Consider the following 23,772-nt stretch of genomic DNA (forward strand, 5'->3'; position numbering starts at 1 on the left):
AGAAATAATATCTTCGGTGTAGCATCCATACCCCCAAAAACACAGGCAAGTCGCCCCGACCCGAAAGCCGCAGAAGGAGAAAACTACAACACCCATATCGCCCCGCGCGGTGTCTGCGCATGGTGACCACCCCGAGAGACCCGTGCGCCATCTAGCGGCGATCTGGAGAAGCGCTCCGCTCCGATCCCCGTGGGGCGGGGGACCCGCGGCGCACGCAGTCGGGATATTCTGCTGCAGCCGCGAAGCCCGGGGCCAGGAGCCGGAGCAGGAGCGGCAGCCGGGATCGCAGCCCGCCGGGCCCGCTGCAGTCATGGGCAACCGCGGCATGGAAGACCTCATCCCTCTGGTCAATCGGCTACAGGACGCCTTCTCCGCCATCGGCCAGAACGCGGACCTCGACCTGCCGCAGATCGCCGTGGTGGGCGGCCAGAGCGCCGGCAAGAGCTCGGTGCTGGAGAATTTCGTGGGCAGGTAGGAGCGGCGCGGACTCCCGCGCTCCGGTGCCCTGGGTCCCCGCCCCGGGCTCCTACGGGCTGGTAGCTGCTCCGGAGGACTGAGCGCCCCCGCCCCCCACCCGAGCCCTGGGGTCCGCAGCGACCCCGCCAGACCACGGACATCGGTGGAGTCCCCCTCTCACGCCCCCTCCTTCACCCCATCCTCCGCAGGGTGACCCCGGCAAAGGGCTGTCCTTGATCGCCAATTCCCGCACCGTGGGGCCCCGCATTACTCAGCGCCTCTCTGGGAGCGGACAGCACCCGGAGGGCAGTGTCCCCTACCCATCCTAGGCTCCATGGAGCCGGCTCTGCCCCCGTGGGAATTCCTGGTCGTGACAGGGAACAGCCCCCTCCCTCAGTCCCTAGAAAAGGACATAGCCCCGTAGGCATCAGGGACCAGGCGCAGCCTCCCCCTTCGCAAACGCACATGCACGCGCTCACACACACTCACATACACACATACACACACACACACACACACACACACACCTCTGCGGCTCCCGCCGCCAACCGTGCGCAGAGCGGCGGAGGGGGAGGCGCGGGCTGCGGGGCAAGGAAAGGAAGGGGGAGGGAGGGGAAGCTTGAGAGCCTTTGCGGAGCAGCCGTTCCCTGGCTTCACCGCCCCCTGGGGTGGGGGCTGCCTGTCAGTGTCCTCCTTCCCTGGCCTAGTAGAAGGGTTGTGATGGAGAGAGAAGGCGGCAGAGGGCAGAGATGACTAAGTCCAGGAGGCAGGATGGCGGGGAGGTGGAGGGTGATGAGCCATTGCAGAGCCTAATCCTCCTCAGGCCTCTGATCCCACAAGGCGCTGGGAAAGCCAGGTGGCAGAGTGGGGGGTGCAGCCTTAGAAACAAAGGGTCTTGAACTTAGGGGGACAGGCAGGGTCGTGATCCCCCAGACTCCCTTTGAGCAAGGGAAAGACAGAGATGGCATTTCCGGTTCTTAGAAAGAGTAGATGATGCTATGAGCCCAGGAGCAGTATGGGGAGGGGACTGCCAGACAGAGGGAGGGGACAGGAGCATTGACTTTCACCCCTCACCTGCATGGCTCCCTCTCTCATCTTTCTAGAAAATTTTGCTTTCTTGCAATGACCTTCATCCCTAAGAAGATGATTGTCATGAGGGAGAGGGAAGCAGGGGCTCCTCCTTCCAGAGGAACAGGAGCTCTGTGGGGTGACGTCTGGCTCTAAGTCAGGTTCTGCTAGAAAGGCTTGGATGAGTCACTTGCTTTTACCAAACATCTGTGTAATATGGATAGACTTGAAGACCCCTCACACGCCCCCGGAAGCCCATCGCAAGCCCACCCTGGAGGTAGGGAGAGGATCTGAGTGGCGCTATGTATTCGTGGGATGCGGGCATAGCACAGTGGAAGTGGCTGTGTCTGTCTTGTCGGCAGAGAGGAGCAGCTGTCTCTGGATCATGTGACCCCAGGGCTGCAGATACAGGCAGGAAACCATATAGATGAGCCCCAGCGGTCAGGACGGTTAAGGGTAGGGGACTATGGAGCCCTTGGAGTCAGTGGGATGCAAGGATGGGCAGCACTTACTGTGGTCCCATCTCTCACTCCCTGAGCATTTGCTGGGCTGCTGTGAGCTCGGCCGTGCTCTGGTCAGGGGGTGCAGACTGGGGATCTCCACAGAGCTCCTCCCATGCCTTGAGATAGCTCCAGTGAAGCAAACACCCTATGGATGTCCACCCTTTGGATGCCCACCCTATAGATGTCTACCCTATGGATGTCCACCCTATAGATGATGTCCACCCTATGGATGGACCACCCTATAGATGATGTCCACCCTATGGATGCCCACCCTATAGATGTCCACCCTATGGGTGTCCACCCTATAGATGTCTACCCTATGGATGTCCACCCTATGGATGGACCAGCTGAACTTAGGTTTACTCAAGCTCACATACTCGGGAAGGGTAATACCTACCAGACTCCATCTTGACCCTACATTGGCCATGGGACTCATTGGAATGTAGTCATCTGGTTTCCCTTTCTGTAGGATGGGGTCCCTAGAAACGTACCTTGATGTCCTAAAAGGGTAAAAAGCCATTCACTAAACCCATTAGAAGAGGGTCATTGAGACACTCTGAGAATCTTTTAGCCTGGGGACCTATCCATGGTGCTCCTGCCCTCTGGGAGTGCAGACAAACGGCCCAAACCATGGCAGATGCACAGCCTGCTGTTTACCTGCTGAGTTTCAGGGCAAGGCCTGAACTCTGCCCTTTGTATCCCAGTGCCCTTGGCCATGGCTCGGCTCAGGCAGGGGGATGGGAAGGAGTGTCCAGATGCAGGTGTGGGGCAGAGGAGGACTGTCCCCAGATCGGAAGAGCCAGTGGGAGGCAGTGTTGACTCCTAAAGCTAGCGAAGAGGCCAGGGCTGCAACATGAGCTGCAAAATTGAGGCCAGCCAGCCCTACAAGAGCCCTCCTGGGTTCCCGACCTCTCTACCTAGCTCTGGGTCCCCAGACTGGTGAGCATGGAAACAGCTTTCTCCTGGGGCTTCCAGCGCACCAACCCCCATGGAGAGGAAGTGGAGAACTCCCTGGAGGAAGCAAGCTAATCCAGGCCAGCCAGGTTCCCAGGCACCCAGAAGCACCCAGTGTCAGTTCTGTCACGGAGGCGACCCAGCAGCGGTCCAGGACCCTGCTAGGACTTGTTTGAGTCTGTGCTCTTTCTTTCGCTTCCCGTTTCCAGATGGGGGAGACTGAGGCCAGTTCATTGAGTCCTTTAGTGGTCATTCTCGGAGGGTCCCCGGTGGTCACGCTTGGCCTTTTATGAGGGTGAAGCTGTGCACTCCAGAGAAACTGAGACAACTGAAGGATGTGGCCAGTGTCCCGGAGGAAGAAGAGCTGCTTTCTACACAGAGGGCTCAGGTCTTAGAGGAAGGTCACACCCAGGAGAACCAAGCAGGGCCAGGCTGTGTGAGAGGCTGGGAGAAGATCCCTGGCCGGACAACAGCAAATGCAAAAGGCCCGGGGCGGGAGAGAATCCGTTTGAAACACAAACAGGCACCACTAGGGCTGGCATTGGCCCAGGCAGGAACGATGCTGTGATAGGCGTAGGCAGGCTGCATCTGTGAAGCCTTAGGCCACTGTCAGGAGATTGGTTTATTTTCGTTATCCGTGGAGGCTCCGAAGTGGACTTGAGATGATCCTGACAGATGTGTGCCAGGGAGGAGGCAAGAGGGAGGACTTGGAGGCTCCTACAGGGATGTCGAAGAATGTGGGCTCAGATCTGTCTGGGGCCAGGTCCCACTGGTTGATAGACAGGAGCAGGAGTGGGAGGGGCCGCAAGGAGAGTCTGGGAGGACCAACCTCAGGGCTGGCAGTGATAGGTTCAAGGCAGCGAGAATTCAGTCTTGAGCGCTTTGAGCCAGAGATGCCCCAGACATCTCCTGGAGGTGTTGGGGAGCTGCGGAGAGGGCACATGGGGAATATAAATTTGGAAGCTGTCAGTGCAGACATGGGATTTAAACCCGTGAGAGAGAGGAGATCATGCTGGGGTCGTTGTGAAGAAGTGTCTGTGACCCCCGTGACTGTCTAGTATTTCCTGAACAGATGCTCCAATGTGGGGCCACCTCCATGTCCCCTCTCCCAGCATTCCTCTGGGGTAGCATGGCAGGTAAGCATTTACTTTTTGCCCTCAGCCCGAGGGTGGGGAGGACAGTGAGAAAGTGGCGACCACAACAGCCCCAGGCATCTCTATCCCTGACCATCTACTACCTTCACATCTGTGAAATGGGGACAGGAACATACAGCATGACCCCTGTGAGATTCGTGGAGGCTTGAGAGGACGCAGGTGCAGCAGGGATGTGTCTTCCCCGTGCAGGTGGGATGGGGTGAGTGTGCTCCTGTCCAGAGCCCACAGCCAGCCAGGAGGAGACGCAGGTGCCTGCTCCCCTCTCGACTACCCTTCTCTGCGCTGGACTTCACTCTCCCACGGGAGACTGCCTCAGTGTTCAGCTCACAGTTTTCCCCCCAGTCAGTTTCCTAGTGAGCCCGTTTCTCAGAGTTGGAGACTGACGTTGAAGGAAGAGAGGGGACATAACAGCCATCTGAGGCAAGGGGTCCCTGGCCTGGGGTGGGCAGAGAGAACAGACAAGGCCTGGGCTTACCCAGAGTGAAACTAATAGACTGAAAAGTCAGAGGAGGAATAAGCCATTCTAGGTGTGAGGGGGACCTTCCTGAAGGGGACAGTCATCAAGTCCCCCACCCCATCCCCATGGTCTCCCCAGAACACACCCTTGGCACACACACACATGGAGCTCACAGTTGGGGCTGGTCTCAGCCAAGGGACACCTTCCCCCACCCTTGCCTTCCCAGTGGATGAAAGGTGACCCCGGCAGAAGGCATTTGATCCCGGCGCCGGGAGAGCAGAGCTTCCTGGGCTTGATTGGGGTCAGAGGGTGGGAACCCTGGCTGGTCGGGTAGTGAGCATCCAGGTAGGACATCGGTGCGGGGAGCCAGGTGTGGGCACGGTGCTGTCAGGCGTGGGCAGAAGCAGAACCAGGGCCCACGTGCCATGTGTCTAGGATTGCTATTATAAATCGGGGCGAGGCTGCTGAAGGCAGTACATTCTGCCCTTGGCAAACCTAGCCTGCATGGAGACAGGTGGCCTCTCTCTCAGGCTGCCCCGCCCCTTCCCATCCCATCTTGCACCAAAAAGCCCCCCGCCCCGCAACTGTCACACATAAACACCCTCACTGTCATATTATCTATGGCTCCAAAAAGGACCGTTCTCTTGACAACCCCTAAAAATGAGGGCTATTTCCCCAGGACCCTGGAGACCTTTCTCCATAGGCACAATGACGCCTGGGGTCGGAGCCCCTGTTTCCCACATCTAAGGACAGCACGGCTATTGTCTTTGTGAAATCAAAGTGGCAGGAAAAGTGGCCTGTCATCCCAGGCTTTCAGCATGGCTCAGAGAAGGTGGAGATCTTACTTGAAGTCACACAGCAATTGGATCAAAGACAGAGAGGAACCGACAGTCCTCCTGCTTCTAGGCCAGACATTCCCATGTGCCTGCCCACACTTCACACCCCGCCCATTTGCACAGCCCTATCTCTGCCCTCCCTCTGGGTATCTCTGTGATTCTTACGCCTTCTCAGACAGAAGTCTGAGGACCAGAGAAGGTTTATAGAAGAGCATTTGAGGGACAATGGAATTCCTACAGGCAACAAGGAATGGCCAGTTAGGCTTAGAAGGTGCTTAAGGCAGATCCCTAAGTGGTAGATGCCCAGTACCCTGGACAGAGGCCTCAGGACCAGTCAACGCGTCCAGAGTTCATCCCTAAGCCCCACAAAGTCATCAGAGCAGTGACCTCTTGTTATACTGAGTCAAGTCCACTGTTGGCCACCAGCAGGGAGCTCTATAATGCTCCCCTCCTCCTGACCTCCTCTAGCTGAAGCCTTCTTTGGACCCTGTCCCCTCAAAACTGAGCCCCAGACCCCAGCTGAGCCCTGGTGGCCTGATCACCTTCAGCCAGTCCCCATGGGTCCTCTGCCTAGCTGACAACTCATGGAGGAAATGGTTGAGGTCTCTAACATGGCTTGTGTTCTCTACCCTTCTGCCACCCCCGCCGTCTCCCTCACTGGCTCCGACCTCCAGGTCTCACCAGCCAGCCCCCTCTCTGGATGCCTTCCCTGCCGCCCTGGCTCCTTGGGCTGGCTCTGTTCCTTGTGTGGGGTGGGACTCTGATTCCCTTCAAAGCATTGAAAAAGAATGTGGACGCTCCTGGCAGACAGCAGTTACAGCATCTATCTAGAGCCTGGCTATTCTTTTATCATTTGGGCTCCCGTGCACCTGGTCTTAGCAGAGCCAGGAAGCAGCGCTCAGAATGGGGGAGGGAAGCCTCCCTGGGTTTCTGCAGAGTATACAGCCCAACGAGGACCAGATTATGAGCACCTCCAGTGGGCACCCTCCGTTAGGGTCTTCCACAGCCAGGCTCTCAGGGCATCATCTCAGGAGCCCTGGAACAGAGCTACACTGAGTTCCATTTCCCTGATGGGGAAATGGAGGCTCTGAGTAGGACACACTTCTGGAGGGGGAGTGAAGCTGGAGCTTTCTCCTCATGCTGCTGTGACAGGAAATACCAACTCAGAGGTATCCGTACCAGGTGTCTTGTAGGAGCCTGAGTGAGAGTCCAGCTGAGGATCATGTGACTTCTACCCTCTGAGCCTCAATTTCCCTCCCCCCATGAGATAGGGAAACTGATCACAGCCACCTCAGTCAGCCTTAAGAACACCTGGTCCAGATGACGGAGCCCTAAACAGCCTTCCTGCTGTGAGATGTACGCACTATAAACCCCACCCATTTTAAGTGCACAATTTAGTGATTTTTAGTGTATTTACAGAGTTCTGCAACCATCATCATAAACTAATTTTAGAACATTCCTATCACCCCAGAATGAAATCTTAGAACGCTGCAGATTTTCAAGGCTCCAGCAGAGTCTGGCCAACATCCGCAGCCACTGGTGCTAGCAATGCTTACAGTGGCCGACCCCAGGGGTTGGGACAACAACCCCTGGTGCTAGCAATGCTTACAGTGGCCATCCCTAGGGGCCGGGACAACAGTTACATTTTACTTTGTAAAATAGTTTGTATATCGCTTGAATTTTTTCAAATGAAACTCCTTTCTTTCTTTTTTTCTTTCTTTCTTTCTTTCTTTCTTTCTTTCTTTCTTTCTTTCTTTCTTTCTTTCTTTCTTTCTTTCTAACAGGGATAGGACTCTTTGCACAGCCCTGGTAATCCTGGAATTCATGATGTAGACCAGGCTGACCTTAAATACACAAAGATTCACCTGCCTCTGCCTCCCAGAGTGCTGGGATTGAAGGCACGCGTCACCATGCCTCGCTAAAATCTATTTTTTTTTCATTCATGTGCATTGATGTTTTGCCTGCATGAGGGTGTTGGGTTCCCTGGAACTGGAGTTGCAGACAGTTGTGAGCTGCCATGTGAGTGCTGGAAACTGAACCCAGGTCCTTTGGAAAATCAGCCAGTGCACTTAACCACTGAGCCATCTCTCCAGTCCAACATTTTAATCTTTTAAATTAGGTGGAAAAAAGGGAAACTATTTCCATTTTGAAAACATAACTTCCATTGGGGTGGTGGTCGCGCACGCCTTTAATCCCAGCACTCAGGAAGCAGAGACAGGTGGATCTCTGAGTTCAAGGCCAGCCTGGTCCACAAAGTGAGTTCCAGGACAGCCAGAGCTACACAAAGAGAAATCCTGTCTTGAAAAGCCAAGACAACAACAAGAAAAACATAGCATCCTAGTGTTAAAAATCAACGCAAGAGGGAAGAAATGGAAGGAGGGAGGAAGGAAGCGAGGAAGGGAGAGAGGAAAGGAGGAAGCATGGATGGAAAGATGAAGGGAAGGAATGGAGGGGAACTGGGAAGGACGGACATTGCTGTGTGGGCCACCACCCCATCGCCAACTCGCACCATGACCTTGGGCAGCAACCTTCTTTTGGAGATTCGGTGTCCCCTGTTGTCCAATGAGCTGTAAGAGGGAACTCAGAAAGCTCCTGTCCAACCTCAATCTTCTCAACAGGGCATCTGAGTGTCCGCCTTTGCCCACTAATCCCGGGCACTGGGGTTTGGAGGCAGGTCCCACCCAGTCCCTGCTCGGGGACCATTAACACATGAAGGGAGTCCATAGTTAGACTGCCCTGAAATGTCCAAACATCAGCTTGATATTTACACGCTGCAGCGTGTGGGCTGCCTCAGGTCTCCTGGGCACCCTGGGAACAAAGAAGGACTTGTTGCCTGTGGCAGCCTCACCTACTCCCAATGTGTTTCTTGGCCGACAAAAATCTCTGTCCATCACGCCCGGTCGGTTCTTCAGAGGCCACCTCGGAGAATGACCAGCCCTGACTGCCACTTTCAAGAGCTGCATTTGTCCTTGAAACCCCTCTTGCTCTCCCAAGCCATGCTTAGTCTGGCCGACTGGAAACCCACCTTCCACGCCTTCCCAACTGATCATTCATGAACCATACGAGCTGTGGCTTGGCTTGTCCATCCCTTACTGCAGTAAACCCCAGGACCATCCATTGTACCAGTGGGGAAACAAACACAAGAAGGATGGTCACTCGTCTACAGCCCCAAAGTGGGAACTCACAGTGCCAAACCTGCCTGCTCTCAGAGCCCAAGAAACAGGACAGACACGTTACTTCTTGTCATCATTTGCACCCAAGCAGGGTCTGGAAGTCAGGGCACTCTAACGCCAAGCCTCAGAGTCTGGAGCAGGAGTAGGGGAGTCACTTTGGCTCATTGGTGTGGTGTTTCTAGACTCTCCGGGGAGGAGATGACATTGCCAATTTAGTTAGGAAGTAGGTGGTGCTGGAGGTCTTGAGAGGCGTCTGTTTCGTCCCTTCTGTGCTTCAGGTTTGAAGGTGTCTCTGTAGATGGCAAGGCAAGGGCTCCCTGTGAACTCACCATCTGCTCAGAATGAGTGGGAGAGCTGGCAGGCCACCAGGTGCCCTCCCACGCTGGGCTCCACACTGGCCTCTGGTGCTACGGGGCCCGCACACTTTCCCGAAACACCTGCTCTGCTGTCCCTAGGCCTAAGCAAGGTGCAAGGGTGGTGGCTCTGACGGGGAGGTCAAGTCAAAGATGCTGGCCCTGACCCTTCGCAGAGAGCGGTAGAGACAATGTCAATGTTTCCAGCAGCAGGAGAAAGCTGTTCCTTCTAGTGTGGCTGGAGCACCTACTATGTGTCAGGTTCTGTGTCTGCACGTGGGGACCCACTGGTCCTGCTCACTGAGGTGTGAGGCATTCTGGGAGCTGTTCTCTTTCAGCCTCTCTCCATTACTGTGGATCCTCACACATCCTTGCCCTCGCTGGGCTTCGGTTCCAGCTTCAGGACAGTGATGGGTGACCGGAGTGTTCTCTCTTCCCGTTTTCATCTTATCTTTTGTGGTGTCATGGTCAAGATTCAGTAGCCAGTGGAGGTGAGGTAAAATTCTTGCTGGAATTTGGGGGTCTTCCTAGAGAAGGCTAAAAATGAGGGACCCTTCTTGGTAGCCCCCTGTGGTCTCCACGTCCTGGACATGAGCTTAGTCTTTCTGCCGAGAGGCCCACAGACCCTTTAGCAACAGTGTGACATTCCGCCACAGCTGAGCCCGTTACAGATTTGGAGTGAAGAAGTGAATCCAGGGGCACCAGGCAAGGGGAAGGAAGGGGTGAGATTTGAATCCAGGGCTTCTGCCTGGCATTGTCTCTTAACCACTAAAATAGTGAGCCATAGTGAAAGAACATGACAGTCACACAGGGTCTGGTTGATTAGTGGGATATCTGTGAAGATTTGAATCCAGCACATTGAAGAACCAGCATTATATATACTACACTATTTTTTGGCCGGGCAGTGGTGACACATGCCTTTAATCCCAAGCACTCAGGAGGCAGAAGCAGGCAGATCTTTGTGAGTTCGAGACCAGCCTGGTCTACAAGAGCTAGTTCCAGGACAGGCTCCAAAGCCACAGAGAAATCCTGTCTTGAAAAACAAAAACAAAAACCAAACAAACAAACAAAAAAAACCCACTTTTTTTGAGGCAGGGTTTCTCTGTGTAGACCAGGCTGGCCTCAAAATCAGAGACCCACTTGCCTCTGCCTCCCACATGCTGGGATTAAAGGTGTGTGTCACGTGTGTCACCACCACCTGTGGATTCTGACACAGACTGAGTGGGCTTCACATAGGGAGCCTGGCCCTCTGAGAGCTTGGTCCTGACCTCTGTGGCCTATAGGTTTCGGCCATGAGGTGGCAGTGACTTGGGTCAGACTAAGCAGCCAATCAGGAGGGCCTTGGGATTCCCAGTCTTCGTGGATCTCCAGAACCCTCCATCCTCAGGCGTTCAGGGCTGTGTGGGTGCATCCACTCACAGAGAGGCCTCTCAGGAATAACTCCAGGGAAGGTCCACCGTCTCTGCGTGGGGAGGGCTCTCTGTAGGGAGTCCTACCCTTTCCAGCCCTCCTGCAGTTTCCACAGCAACTGTTGTTGCCATGGTTTTTCTTGGCAAGCAACTGGTGAGGAAGAGGGTGGACTGGAGGCCCCTACACCCACCAAAGCCACTGCAAAAACAAATATGCAGCCTCCACAATCCTGGGGACCCCCAAACAGATGGGTGACCTCCCCCGAGGTGTCACTGAGTGAAGGCTGGTGATGAGGCAGGAAGTGCCCTAGGCAGAGACTCCTGCTCTCCCTGGCCTGCCTGGACATCTCTGTCCGACCGCAGGCGCGATGCACAATCTGTTTACTTGCCTCCGCTGCGCTGTGAGCACTTGGGGTGGGGAGCTGGGTGACTCATCTCTCATCCTCACGGCCCAGCACAGGGCCTGGTACAAATCAGAGTCGATTCAATTACATAAAAAGCTAAGTCTGGCTCCTTGGGCTTAGGGGATGGCACGGAGGGATGCGGATGTTTCCAGCCTCTGGGGTCCAACAGACTCTTGGGTTTGAATGCGAATCCTGGGGCTGGAGAGTATAGCCCAATAATAGAGTCCTTGCTCAGCACATATGCGGATCTGGTTTTGGAGTCCGGCATTGAAAAAACAAAGAAACAACAATAAAACCCAAACCACAACAAAACCCAAATGAATATAACAAAACTCACGTGAAATACAGTTCTGCTGTGTGACCCTGAGTGAGTCACATTCCCTCTCTGAGCCTCAGTTGCTTCATCTATAAAATGAGATTCTCTTTAATGCATGCCAAGTTTCCCCTTCCTTCCCCAGACCACTGACCCCCAGCAGCCTCGCCTTTTCTAGAGGTGGCAGAGGAGAGGGCCCCAGGAGGGGGGCTTGAACCTGAGGCCTCTAGGCTTGTCTGTTCTTCCTGACCCTTTGCCCCTGAGCCTGGGGTGCAGGAAACATGAGCCTGAGTCGGGTCTGGGCTGAGACTGAGTATCTGGTCCTCTCTTGGGCTCCTGGGTCTCTTCCGGAGATGAACGGCTGGATGGGTACGACCCCCCAGGCCCTGGTCTGCTTCCCGTTTCCTGGGTTCTGAGGGATTCCATTGCTACTAGTTCTGACAGCCGGGTTCCTGGAAAGAACTCCACCCTCCAGCCAGCCCATGGAAGAGTCATGGATGGCAGAATTGAAAATAGCTGACAGACAGAGTCAGCCAAAAGGACAGCTGCAGTTGGCATCAGCAGGAACAGATGTTGGGTATAGACTGTCAGGTCTTGGGATACGGATGGCACTTTGGGGCTCCTCTGTGTGGTCCTTCAAAGGGGACCAGGGGGCCTGGAGACCAAGAGCTCTCCCAGAGCTGAGCCCAGGGTCTTCTCTGCTATATCCTGCAACTGGAACATCTTTAACGTGGGGACAGTGGCTGCGTCCTCCTCTCGGGGCACTTTCTGGCGCTCATGCGCTCTGCCCACAAAGCAGCTGGCATGCAATAGGCACCCAAGAAGCCCGAGTTCTGTTCCTGCCTCCTCCAGGCTGCATCTGCTTTGTCTTCAGTTCTAGCCAGATGGGGCCTGGGGAAGAGGAACCGAGCCTGTCTGTTCCAGGGGACAGGGAGGAGGGTGGCTCTGCTCTGATTTCACTGGGCTACCCTGTGCTTCACTTTTTTTCCTGAGCAGAATAACAGTGGCTAGAATGGTGACTGGGACTTCCTATTGACTCAGATTCAACATGGTATATATTTGAGGGACATCTGGGGAGTTGCTGACCTAGCCTCATGGCAACCTGAAGCAATGACTTGGGGGAGCCCATTCCTTTAGTGACTTAATGTTGTAGTAAGATGCGGAGGGCCGGCCCTGTGAGGGGAATTTGTGTCTCCTAATAGCAGGGCAGGTACTCTCTGAGGGAAAGGTAGCTGCCCTCGGATCTTGACCCTCTTCTAACCCCCCACTCATTGCAGGGACTTCTTGCCCCGAGGATCTGGCATCGTCACACGACGTCCCCTGGTTCTGCAGCTGGTTAATTCTACCACAGGTGGGTACCCTTCAGCAGCAGCCGGGCGGGGCCCCTCCCTGAGGTGAAGTTCAGCCTAGCTACTGAAGCTGTGTGTGGAGTTACACACAGATCAGGCCACCCTTCCCTCCTTAGGCCTCGATCCAAATCTAGACAGTGCGTATAAAACTGTAAAACGGGGTGGGGGGGTGGGGGGGTGAGGACTGGAGAGATGGCTCAGTGGTTAAGAGCATTGACTGCCCTTCCAGAGGACCCAGGTTCTATTCCCAGCACCCACATGGCAGCTCACAACTGTCTGTAACTAGTTTCATGGGACCCAAAACCCTCACGCAGACATGAATGTGGACAAAACACCAAAGCACATACAATAAAATTAAAATCTTAAACACACACACACACACTGTAAAATGAAGACTAAGACCGCTGCGTTTTGAGGTCAAGGGTAGATTAAGGTGGATTAAGCCACCCAGGTGGGCTTCCCGGGTCTGATGCCTCCTCCCCTTCTCCTGCCGGTTTCTGGAGCAGAATATGCCGAGTTCCTGCACTGCAAGGGGAAGAAATTCACCGACTTCGAGGAGGTGCGCCTGGAGATCGAGGCCGAGACTGACCGGGTCACCGGCACCAACAAAGGCATTTCGCCGGTGCCCATCAACCTGCGGGTCTACTCGCCCCACGGTGAGGAGACCTGGCCCCGCCTCCTCCTTCTGGCTTCTTTGCCTAGCCACGCCCCCTAGGTCAGGTCCTTAGGCCCCACAGTTCTCATACTTGTTGCCCGTGAGCTTCTTAGTCCCACTTACCGCAAACCCCACCTGACTAACCCCTCCCACTCTGGTCGTGCCCACTGCTAGATGCTCTTGAAGCCGGACCCTGTCATTTAACTCCGCCCACCTGACCACGCCCCCACCGTGGGCCTGCCCTTTTTTTGCCTCTCTGTCCAGTGCTGAACCTGACTCTAGTGGACCTGCCTGGAATGACCAAGGTTCCGGTGGGGGATCAACCTCCCGACATCGAGTTTCAGATCCGGGACATGCTTATGCAGTTCGTCACTAAGGAGAACTGCCTTATCCTGGCTGTGTCCCCTGCCAACTCGGACCTGGCCAACTCGGATGCCCTCAAGATCGCCAAGGAGGTGGACCCCCAGGGTAGGTGCCTACCTGGCGGCTGATACGCAATGCCAGCTGATGGCTCGGCAGTAGTCTAGTTTTGGTTTAGAAGTATCTTTGAAAGGTCTAAGTAGAACCGTGTTGGGATCATCTAACCTTTAGACCCATTTCAGCCGGCTATAGTAGAGGCTCCCCTCCTGCAGAAGACCTAGGAATTGAGGCCAGTACTAGCTACATGACCAGTTTGAAGGCACCCTAGGTTGCATGAGATGCAGTCTGAAAAAGCTGAAAGCTATTAAAAAGAAAAAAAGCCTTAAGATGGCTCTCTGGAAAAGGTGCTTGCTGCCAATGATGACCCGAGTTTGATCCTGGGAATCCATGAGGAGGAAGGGAACAACTGATCTCTGCAAGTTGTCTCCTGACATCCACATGTTTGTGGTGGCATGGGTGCACCCACATACATAAATACGTAAATAAGTAAAAGCCTGGTCTACAGAGTGAGTTCCAGGACAGCCAGGGCTACACAGAGAAATCCTGTCTGGAAAAACCAAAATAATAATAAATAAAAAATAAAGCATGATTTTGGCACTCAGTGTGGCACTGCACAATCAGGATCCCATCCCAGGTGGAGGCAAAAAGATCATGAGTATGAGACCAGGCCAGACTATACAGATCAATTTTTTTTATTTGTTTTTCGTTTGTTTTTGAGACATGGTTTCTTTGTGTAGCTGTGGCTGCCCTGTAGATCATGCTGGCCTTGAATTCACAGAGATCCACCTGCCTCTACCACCCAAATGCTGGGATTAAAGATGTGTGCCACCACCACCACCACCAGCTACATCAAATAAAAAATAAGTTAAAAATTATTTTATTAGTATTTTTGCTGGCAGTGCCCACAGAGGCCAGAAGAGGGCATCAGATCCCCTGGAACAGACAGTTGTGAACTGCCATGCGGGTGCTTGGAACTGAATTGGGGACCTCTGAAAGAGCAGCCAGAGATCTTAACCACTGAGCCACCTCTCCAGCCCCTAGAGATGTCCAGTTTGAAGTCAGCTTGGGTTTCATAGCCAGATCCTCTCTAAAAGAAATGGCGTGGGTGGGGACTGGAGAGATGGTTCAGCGGTTGGGAGTGCTGGCTGCTCTTCCAGAGGACGCAGGTTCAATTCCCAGAAACCACATGGCAGCTCACAACTGTCTGTAACTTCAGTTCCGGGGATCCAACACCCTCACACAGACATGCATTCAGATGAGACACCAATGTGCATAAAATAAAATTTTAAAAATGGCATCAACCTGGAGCTAGAGAGATGGTTCAGTGGGTAAGAGCTGGCTGCTCTTCCAGAGGACCAAGGTTAAATTCCCCTCACCCACATGATTGCTCACAACCATCTGCAATTCCAGTTCCAAAGAATGACACCCTCTTCTGGCCTCTGCAGGCACCAGGTGCACACGTGGTACAGACATATGTGTAGGCAAAACGCACATACACATAAAACGAAACTAAAAGTAATTTCTTAAAAGAGAAATGGTTATCAGCAGAAAAATCATTTGGGCCCCTTTGAATCATGAAAGAGGGGCGGCTGAGTGGGCAAGGGAGTGGACAGAGGATGAGACCATAGTGTGGACGTTTGGGAATGCATGAAATCTGGAGCGGGGGCAGGAGCAGGCGTGGCAGCCCTCCTGTGGTCACTCTGCAGGTCAGCGCACCATTGGGGTCATCACCAAGCTGGACCTGATGGATGAGGGCACCGATGCCCGGGATGTGTTGGAGAACAAGCTGCTTCCTCTGCGCAGAGGTAGGCAGACACTGCCCGCCTTCCCTCCTTGACCTTCCCTGGAGGCTGCCTGCCCCTGACCTTCATTCTGTCCCACAGGCTACATCGGTGTGGTGAACCGCAGCCAGAAGGACATAGACGGCAAAAAGGACATCACAGCCGCCTTGGCTGCAGAGCGCAAATTCTTCCTCTCTCACCCATCCTACCGCCACCTGGCTGACCGCATGGGCACGCCCTACCTGCAGAAGGTCCTCAATCAGGTAAGGCGGCAGACCTGGCCAGGGCCTCAAGTGCATCTTTCCTTGTTTGTGTGTGTGTGTTTAAGTTTTGTTTTATTTTATACGTGTGGGTGTTTTGTCTGTGTACCAAGTGCTTGTCTTGTGCCCAGGGAAGTCAGAAGAAGGCCTCAGATCCCCTGGAACCGGAGTCACAGATGTGACCTGTCATGTGGATGCTAGGAACCACACCTGGGTCCGCTAGAAGAGCAGTTGATGCTCTTGACTGCTGAGCCATCTCACCAGCCTGGTCTTCTCAGTACATCTTAAGGGTGACCAGTGGAGATAGCATTCACCAATGCAAAGTAAACTGAGACCCAGAGAAAGGCACTTGTCTCAGTCCTACAGGGTGTTAGTGACAAGAATTCTGCTAACTTGGGGGCTGGAGAGATGGCTCAGTGGTTAAGAGCATTGCCTGCTCTTCCAAAGGTCCTGAGTTCAATTCCCAGCAACCACATGGTGGCTCACAACCACCTGTAATGAGGTCTGGTGCCCTCTTCTGGCCTGCAGACATACACACAGACAGAATGTTGTATACATAATAAATAAATAAATCTTTAAAAAAAAAAAAGAATTCTGCTGACTTCTCCTGTCTTGGACCTGGAAGGGGAGCTCTGGGACTCCTGGCATGTATAGAAGACCAGGATTTTGTGTGTATAGTGGCACAGACTAATGAAGACTGGAATGTATTCAGCTGGACATCTTGGTGCTCTTGGCAAGATCCAAAGAGGCTGACCTAAGAGCTGAAGAGATGGCTGAGGGGTTAAGAGCACTGGCTTCTCTTCCAGAGGTCCTGAGTTCAATTAGCAGCAACCACATGGTGGCTCACAGCCATCTGATGCCCTCTTCTGGCCTGCAGGTGTCCATACAGAGAATGCATACATAAAATGTAAATAAATAATTTCTTTTAAAAGGATCAATTTAAAAAAAAAAAAAAAAGAGGTTGACCCAGAAACCACGAACATTCCAGAAGCCCAGTTTACTTCCCCTTCTGGAGTGTGTGTAGGGGCTGTTGAGACTACCATAGATTTGGCTCCCAGTCCCAGCTTTGCCCGTTACTCACCCACTGGAATACTCAAACTCTTTGATGTTCCACCGCTACCTCTGTCCCACGATGGCTCAGGGAGGCAGGGTATAGGGGAACCTAGCAGACTTGAGTGCCTGAACTTGAGAATTACCGTTGGGTAACGGGAACCCAGAGTATGCACGGGTTCTTGCCTTTAACTTTCCCTGCCTAAATGCATTTGGGGTCTGGAATCTAAAAACACTCAGTTACTCAACGTTAGGTAGCTTCAAGTATATCCATGCAGATTCCTGGCTTCTTTTAGAAACTGGGCCATTGCATGTTAATTCCGACGGCTCGTCTCTGTGAGCGCCCATGGAGCTCCAGGCCTATGCAGCAGCAGTCCTCAACCTATGGGTCGTGACCCCCTCATGGTGGTCACGTATCAGCTATCCTGCATATCAAATATTTACATTCTGATTCACAACATTGGCAAAATTACAGTTATGAAGTAGCAATAAAAATGATTTTATGGTTGGGGTCACCACAACATGAGGAACCGTATTAAAGGGTCACAGCATTAGGAAGCCGAGAACCACCGCTCCACAGCTTCCGACCTGATCTTCCACAGCAATGCCCACACAGCCTCCTAGCGTGACTTCCCTGCCTGGGCCTGTGGGCATCTAGGGCTGTGACCTTGGTTTTAATCTTTTCTTTATCCACCCACCACACCCAGCAACTGACCAACCACATCCGGGACACACTGCCAGGGCTTCGGAACAAACTGCAGAGCCAGCTGCTGTCCATTGAGAAGGAGGTGGACGAGTACAAGAACTTCCGACCGGATGACCCAGCGCGCAAGACCAAGGCCTTGCTGCAGTAAGTCCCAAGTCTCCAGGGCTGAATCGCTCCAGCCCCTCCCACCCTCCAGGGCCTCCTCAGGCCACGCCCCTCTCCCACACAGGATGGTCCAGCAGTTTGCAGTTGACTTCGAGAAGCGCATCGAAGGTTCTGGAGACCAGATCGACACTTATGAACTGTCCGGTGGAGCCCGCATTAACCGGATCTTCCATGAACGCTTTCCTTTTGAGCTGGTTAAGGTAGGGCTCTGTAGTCCCAGGCAGGAGGGTGGGCCTGTCTCTACCTCCTGTGGCAGGGCTGGCCCTGACCAGTCTTCTCTCTGTCCACCGCAGATGGAGTTTGATGAGAAGGAACTCCGAAGAGAGATCAGCTATGCCATCAAGAACATTCATGGCATCAGGCATGTACTGGGACCAGGGTGGGGTCTGTACCCTGTTAGGCAGGGGCACTGGGCTTGAAGGAGCCTCCTCTCTCAGGTCTTCAATCCCTTAACCCCAACTTTCTGGCTCCCAGATCAACAGGTTCCAGCTAAAAGAGGTGGCTGGGAGGCCTGGGCTACCTGCAGCTACGTCCCACTGGCCTCCTTGACTGTCTTTCCCTGGGAGTATGGCCTGGAGGTTACTGGGTGGGGCTTGGGGTATAGCACCCAGTTATTCTAAATCCCTTCACGAGGGTAGTTTTCACCATGCCAGACGTTCCCAGTCTTCCATTAGCCCAGGTTCACCCATTCTACCTACTTCTAAGCCACCCTTTGGTGTCAAAAGAGGGCTGGGAGATAGACTGACCCTCGGATACTCTCAGGGACTCAGATCCTGAATGGTGCCATGCCCATGGGGCACCTCCGGGAAGGAGACAGAAGTAGCCTGTGCTCCTGTACGCCTCATGCTGTGTCTCGGCATGACATCTACGTTTTTTTTTTAATATTTATTTATTATGTATACAATATTCTGTCTGTGTGTATGCCTGAAGGCCAAAAGAGGGCACCAGACCTCATTGCAGATGGTTGTGAGCCACCATGTGGTTGCTGGGAATTGAACTCAGGACCTTTGGAAGAGCAGGCAATGCTCTTACCCTCTGAGCCATCTCTCCAGCCCCGACATCTACGTTTTGATAGCTGCATTTGGCCAAAGCAGGAGGACCTCATCTCCTGGTTGTGAAAGGAAGGGCTTAGTTCTCAGAATGGCTCTTAAGGGGCCTCAGTTTGGTCATTTCCAAACAGTCTGGGGCTGTAGAACCTTTTACAGAAACACTTAAGATGAAGCAAAATGGCTGCAGAAGAGACTCAAACAGAGCTGTCTGGCCCAACAGCTAATGGAATAACCTCTCATTAATGGAAAACCTCTCATTAGAACTCCCCTCCAACCCACTGACTAGGTGGAGACACTGAGGCTCAGAGGGGGTAGTGGGCAGACTCCTCCCGCAGGCACCGCTAGGGGCTGGAGAGGGACCCTGGCCTGGCACTCCTGGCCAGTGCCAGCCTGTAACACTGTGCCCTTCTCCTGCTCCGGGCGTTCAGAACGGGGCTGTTTACCCCAGACATGGCCTTTGAAACCATTGTGAAAAAGCAGGTGAAGAAGATTCGAGAACCGTGTCTCAAGTGTGTGGACATGGTTATCTCAGAACTAATCAGCACGGTTAGACAGTGCACCAAGAAGGTAACAGGCAGCCCTTGGCCAGCCCCCATCAGCCCCATCAGCCCCGTTGCCTCTGTCCCTCCCCGCACTGCTCAGCCAGGCGCTCCTTCCCCGATCTCCACGCCTCCTCGGTAGCATGCACAGGCCTCAGCGGGGTGGGGAACCTGGACAGGGGAGCCCTCTGAGGGAACCTCGCCCACACCCTGATCCCCAGACCTGGGGAATCAAAGAATTGGACACTAAGAGCTCTCCCCTGGCCCAGAAACAATGGTGTTTGAGAAAAACCCTGGGCCTCTGCCATGACCATAGAAATGGGGTAACCTTCCAAAGCTCTAGGAGGGTCTTGGGGAAGCCTCAGCCTGGGGACATGTGGAGGGACAGGTTCTTCCAGGGTGCTTTGCGGGAACCTGGGCAGCCAGAGTAGTGCAGAGGGCCAGGCCTGGCAGGTACCACATCTCGTTACTGTCCTTCATCCCCTCCATCCTTCCACTCTCCTTTGGGGACTGTCACTCAGGTGCTTCATCCCCTTCCTTCCACATTCAACTTCCCAGGGACAGAGCTGTCTCCTGCCAGGCAGTCAGCCTCACAGAACTGCCCAGGAAGGCAGGGCTTGGAGGATGGTGCTCTTTTCTCACAGCAGGGAAACTGAGGCTCAGGACATGGAGTAACTTACCCGGGGCCTTATCTGCTAAGAAGCTGTTACTGGGAGCCGAGGCTGCAGACTCTAAGTCCAGCACTCTGTCAATTCCACCCCAGCTCCTCCACTGCTGCCTTGGCCTCTCTCCACCACCACCCTCCTCTCACTGTCTTTCCTCTTCTCTCACTTTCTGTCTTTCCAGAGTCCCCACACACATGCCTGTTAGGAGCGAGAGGGATGCCCCTTGAGGAAGGAGGAGCAAGGGTAGGCAGGGAGGGTCAGGCTGCTACACCACAGCCTGGGCAGTGACACACAGCACAGCCTAGCAGAGGTAGCCAATGGGGCTGGGCTTTGGAGTTAGGCTGAAGCAATCCAGGGATACCCCAAAGCCTAGATTCGAACAGGACGTGTGGCTCAGTCCTGGTCCGGGTCAGGTCCTTAGGAGGACACAAGGGTGTAGACTAAATGGGTACCGGAGAAGGGCAGGAAGGCTTGGTGCTGTTGAGGAGTATGCTTTCTAGAGGGCATCCCTGGGGAGAGGATCTGAACTGGGGAAGGCTCTCTCAGAACAGGGGTTTTGTCCCTGCCACCTCTGGCCATAACCCCAGATCCCTGAGGGAGGGGATGCTCTGCAGCACCTGGCAGGTGCAACCCCGGGAGAGGTGGGGGGCTGGGTCCCACGCTCATGTTGTCTTCTGTTCTCTCTCTTTCTCTTTGTTGGTGTCTCTCTCTTTCCCCCATGCCTGTGCCATCCTCACCCACCCTTGAGCCTGGCCGCTTGGCTTTCACTCCCATCCTCCTCCCCTCTGCCCATCCGGCTGCTTCCCTCCCTGCCCCCTCCTCCTCCTCCTCCTCCTCCTCCTCCTCCTCGGGTGCAGGACGGGCCTCTTCACACCTGACCTCGCTTTTGAAGCCACAGTGAAAAAGCAGGTGCAGAAGCTTAAAGAGCCCAGTATCAAGTGTGTGGACATGGTAGTCAGTGAACTCACGTCCACCATCAGAAAGTGTAGCGAAAAGGTACGGCGGCCGCCTGGGAGGGGCTGGGCCCGGCCGTCACCCCCTTCCTGGTGGCTGTGGCTTTCTACGGGCAGAACCATCTGCCTAGCAGATGTGATGGCCTCCTGGCTCCCCACTGGGACCCAGGCACTCATTCAGGCCAGGCAATCGCTGGCCTGAGACCTCCTGCCATCTTATAACCCCGGGTCTACTTCTACTGAGTCTTGTCCCTGCCGGAAGGGCTCGACCACACCCCACATTTCTCCTTTCCGTCGGTAGGATGATTGTACATTGACAACCGCAGAGAGGGCAGGTTGGAGGCTGTGCATCGCACAGTTGCTCTGTGCTTCAGTGGGCTGAGTGCTGGTCCTTACCATCTGATTTAGTTTCCTCAACAGCTCTAAGAAGTGGATAGCATCATTATCCTTGCTTTACAGGTGACCAGACAGGTCTCAGGAAACGCAGAAAGGGACTTAGACTCAGGAAGAGAGCCCAGAGTCAGGGCCTCTGGGGATCGGAGAGCCGCCTCAGGACCTCAAAGCCAATTTGCGCCAACACATACTGGATTGCTCAGTTACAGTCTGTATGAGTCAGTCATGGGAACCTCTTCTGAGTTGTCTGTGACCTTTAGATGCCTTTTTCTTTTTTAAAATTTTGAATATTTATATTTTAATTGTTGTTTTTTAATTTTACATACTGGTTCCAGTTCTCTTTCCCTCCCCTCATGCCGCTCCCTCACCTTCCCCCCCTCCCATTCTCTCCTCAGAGAGGGTGTGATCTCCCATGGGGAATCAAGGAAGTCTGTTCCTAGATGCCTTTTTCTTATCTGTCCACTTTTGTCCATTTTGAGGATTTTTAGCCAGGTTGTCCAAAGTAGTGCTTACTTTCAGTTCCCACTGGCAGCGGGAGCTTTGCCAGAATTCCCATGCTGTCTCAGCCCCCAGCAGTGAGCTGAACCAGGCTCAGGAGTGAGTCGAACCTTGCGTGGATCTGAAATATCTCTCGAGCTGAGGTACATGTGTGATACACACATCTGCCTTAACTCCGAGTTTCTATTAAGTGTCCCCCAGTTCTTTTTTCTGGGCCCTGTGCTGTGGAGTCCCTGTGTCCCCAGGTCCCCTGTCTGTTGGGCCCAATCTATGGCAGAAAAGTTACCAGGTGGATGTAAGTTCTGTGTACCTAGCCTCCTCCCAACAGGCACCTCGCGTGCTCCCCCAGCCTCCTCCTGACAGGCCCTTAGCGTGCTCCCCCCAGCCTCCTCCCGACAGCCTCCTCCCGTCAGGGCCTTAGTGTGCTCCCCCTGCCTCCTCCCGACAGGCCCTTAGTGTGCTCCCCCTGCCTCCTCCCGACAGGCCCTTAGCGTGCTCCCCCTGCCTCCTCCCGACAGGCCCTTAGCGTGCTCCCCCTACCTCCTCCCGACAGGCCCTTAGCGTGCTCCCCCCAGCCTCCTAATGACAGGCCCTTAGCGTGCTCCCCCTGCCTCCTCCCGACAGGCCCTTAGTGTGCTCCCCCCTGCCTCCTCCCGTCAGGTCCTTAGTGTGCTCCCCCAGCCTCCTCCCGACAGGCCCTTAGCGTGCTCCCCCTGCCTCCTCCCGACAGGCCCTTAGCGTGCTCCCCCTGCCTCCTCCCGACAGCGTGCTCCGTGTTTACGTTAGTTGTTCTCTGCTCTCCTCCCCTCCTCTCCATCCTTCCCTTCTTCCCACCTCTCCCCCACCCCCCCCCTTTTTTTTTTTTTTTTTTTGAAACAACCTCACTCTCTGGCTCAGACTGACCTGAAATCCACTATATAGCCCGGGCTGACCTAGATTTCATGGCAGTCCTCCTGTCTTAGCCTCCTGAGTGCCAGGAATAAAGGCATGAACCACCATACCCACTTCAAACCTTCCATATTTCTGGACTGACCATATGGTTCAGTGCATAAAGCACTCACTGTGCGCATGTGCCTGTACGCACATCATGCACACACATTAATACAGTAAAATAACTAATTTCAAAAACTTTCCTATTTCTACAACATAATTGGCTTGTTTATTTTAGCCATGCTGACCCTGGATCCATATATTGCTCTTCTCATTCTACACACTGGGTAGCATTATTACATAGCCTATAGAAATATTTTTTCTGGAACATGGTTTCTCTGTGTAGCCCTAACTGTTCTGGGACTCTCTCTGTAGACCAGACTGACCTCAAACTCAGAGATTCACCTGCCTCTAACTCCAGAGTGCCGGGATTAAAGGCGTACCCACTACCTGGCCCTATATAATCATTTTTTAATGGTGATACAAGAGGCCATTATATGAATTTGCCTGACCGTTTTCCCATTAAACGTTTAATCTCTATTTTTAAATATCATAAAGAAACATCCCCAACGACAGGGGTTGGGGATGGCTCAGTTGGTAAAGTGTTTGCCACACAAGCAGGAAGCCCTGTGTTCAGACCCCCACGTGGAAAGCCAGATGCAGCCACACACTGTGGTCCCAGGGCTGGAAAGGCAGACTGTCAGATTCCGGGAGCTGCTGACCCACAAGCCAAATTGTGGCTTCAGGTTTAGTTAGAGATTCCGCCTCAAATATACGGTGGTGAAGGGGCTGAGGAGTCACCCCACACTGACCTCTATCCCCCACGTGAGTATGCGCACATACAGGTGCACAAAGAGCTGGTAATGATCGCCTTTGCAGGTGAAGATCCGCGTTGCTTCTTTCTCTTGCATGGCCCCCTTAAGATAGAGCCCCAGAAAGTGGATAGTAGATACAAACACTCCAGAGGTGCGGAGCGCTTTGCTGAGCTTGTCCCTAAGGAGAGCAGTAACTGTGACTGGGAAACGGAAAGCAATCCATGTGCCCATCCAGAGGCAATCGGTAGGTAAAGTAAGCCACCGTGGAAACCTGCGGGTGGCTAAAGGGCAGTGGTGTGGTTGTCCACGCCTCAGTCCCACACTCTGGAGTGGAGACAGGAGGATCATGAGGTCAGGGTCACCCCTACTACAAAGTAAGAGGCCAGCCTGGGTTACATGAAACTTCGTCTCAAAAGAAAAGAGGTGAGACAGACTCTGTGCTCCCGTCCACGTGGACCCCGTGA

The 23,772-nt window shown here is 53.8% G+C and overlaps 1 protein-coding gene across 19 annotated transcripts in view; it reads left to right on the forward strand.

Moving 5' to 3' along the window:
* The first annotated feature begins 208 nt into the window (after positions 1-208).
* The window catches only part of Dnm1 (dynamin 1), a 45,165-nt gene continuing 21,601 nt past the window's right edge, over positions 209-23,772 (forward strand). For 13 of the 19 annotated variants that reach the window (XR_015735829.1, XR_015735828.1, XR_015735832.1 and 10 more), the window contains exons 1-10: positions 211-471; positions 12,358-12,431; positions 12,936-13,085; positions 13,349-13,552; positions 15,211-15,309; positions 15,388-15,548; positions 17,303-17,445; positions 17,531-17,666; positions 17,760-17,827; positions 20,577-20,715. Coding sequence is in view for 13 of the 19 variants with exons in the window: in XM_087899756.1 (XP_087755882.1) it covers positions 311-471; positions 12,358-12,431; positions 12,936-13,085; positions 13,349-13,552; positions 15,211-15,309; positions 15,388-15,548; positions 17,303-17,445; positions 17,531-17,666; positions 17,760-17,827; positions 20,577-20,715 (1,335 nt within the window). In the remaining 6 variants the exon portion in view is untranslated. Of the gene's footprint in view, positions 472-12,357; positions 12,432-12,935; positions 13,086-13,348; positions 13,553-15,210; positions 15,310-15,387; positions 15,549-17,302; positions 17,446-17,530; positions 17,667-17,759; positions 17,828-18,943; positions 19,083-20,576; positions 20,716-23,772 lie in introns of all 19 variants that reach the window. The other 6 variants (XM_087899758.1, XM_087899754.1, XM_087899759.1 and 3 more) reach the window with 2 other exon arrangements.

Source organism: Myodes glareolus, chromosome 21 (genome assembly GCF_982192425.1).
Source record: "Myodes glareolus chromosome 21, mMyoGla1.1, whole genome shotgun sequence".
Taxonomy (NCBI): domain Eukaryota; kingdom Metazoa; phylum Chordata; class Mammalia; order Rodentia; family Cricetidae; genus Myodes; species Myodes glareolus.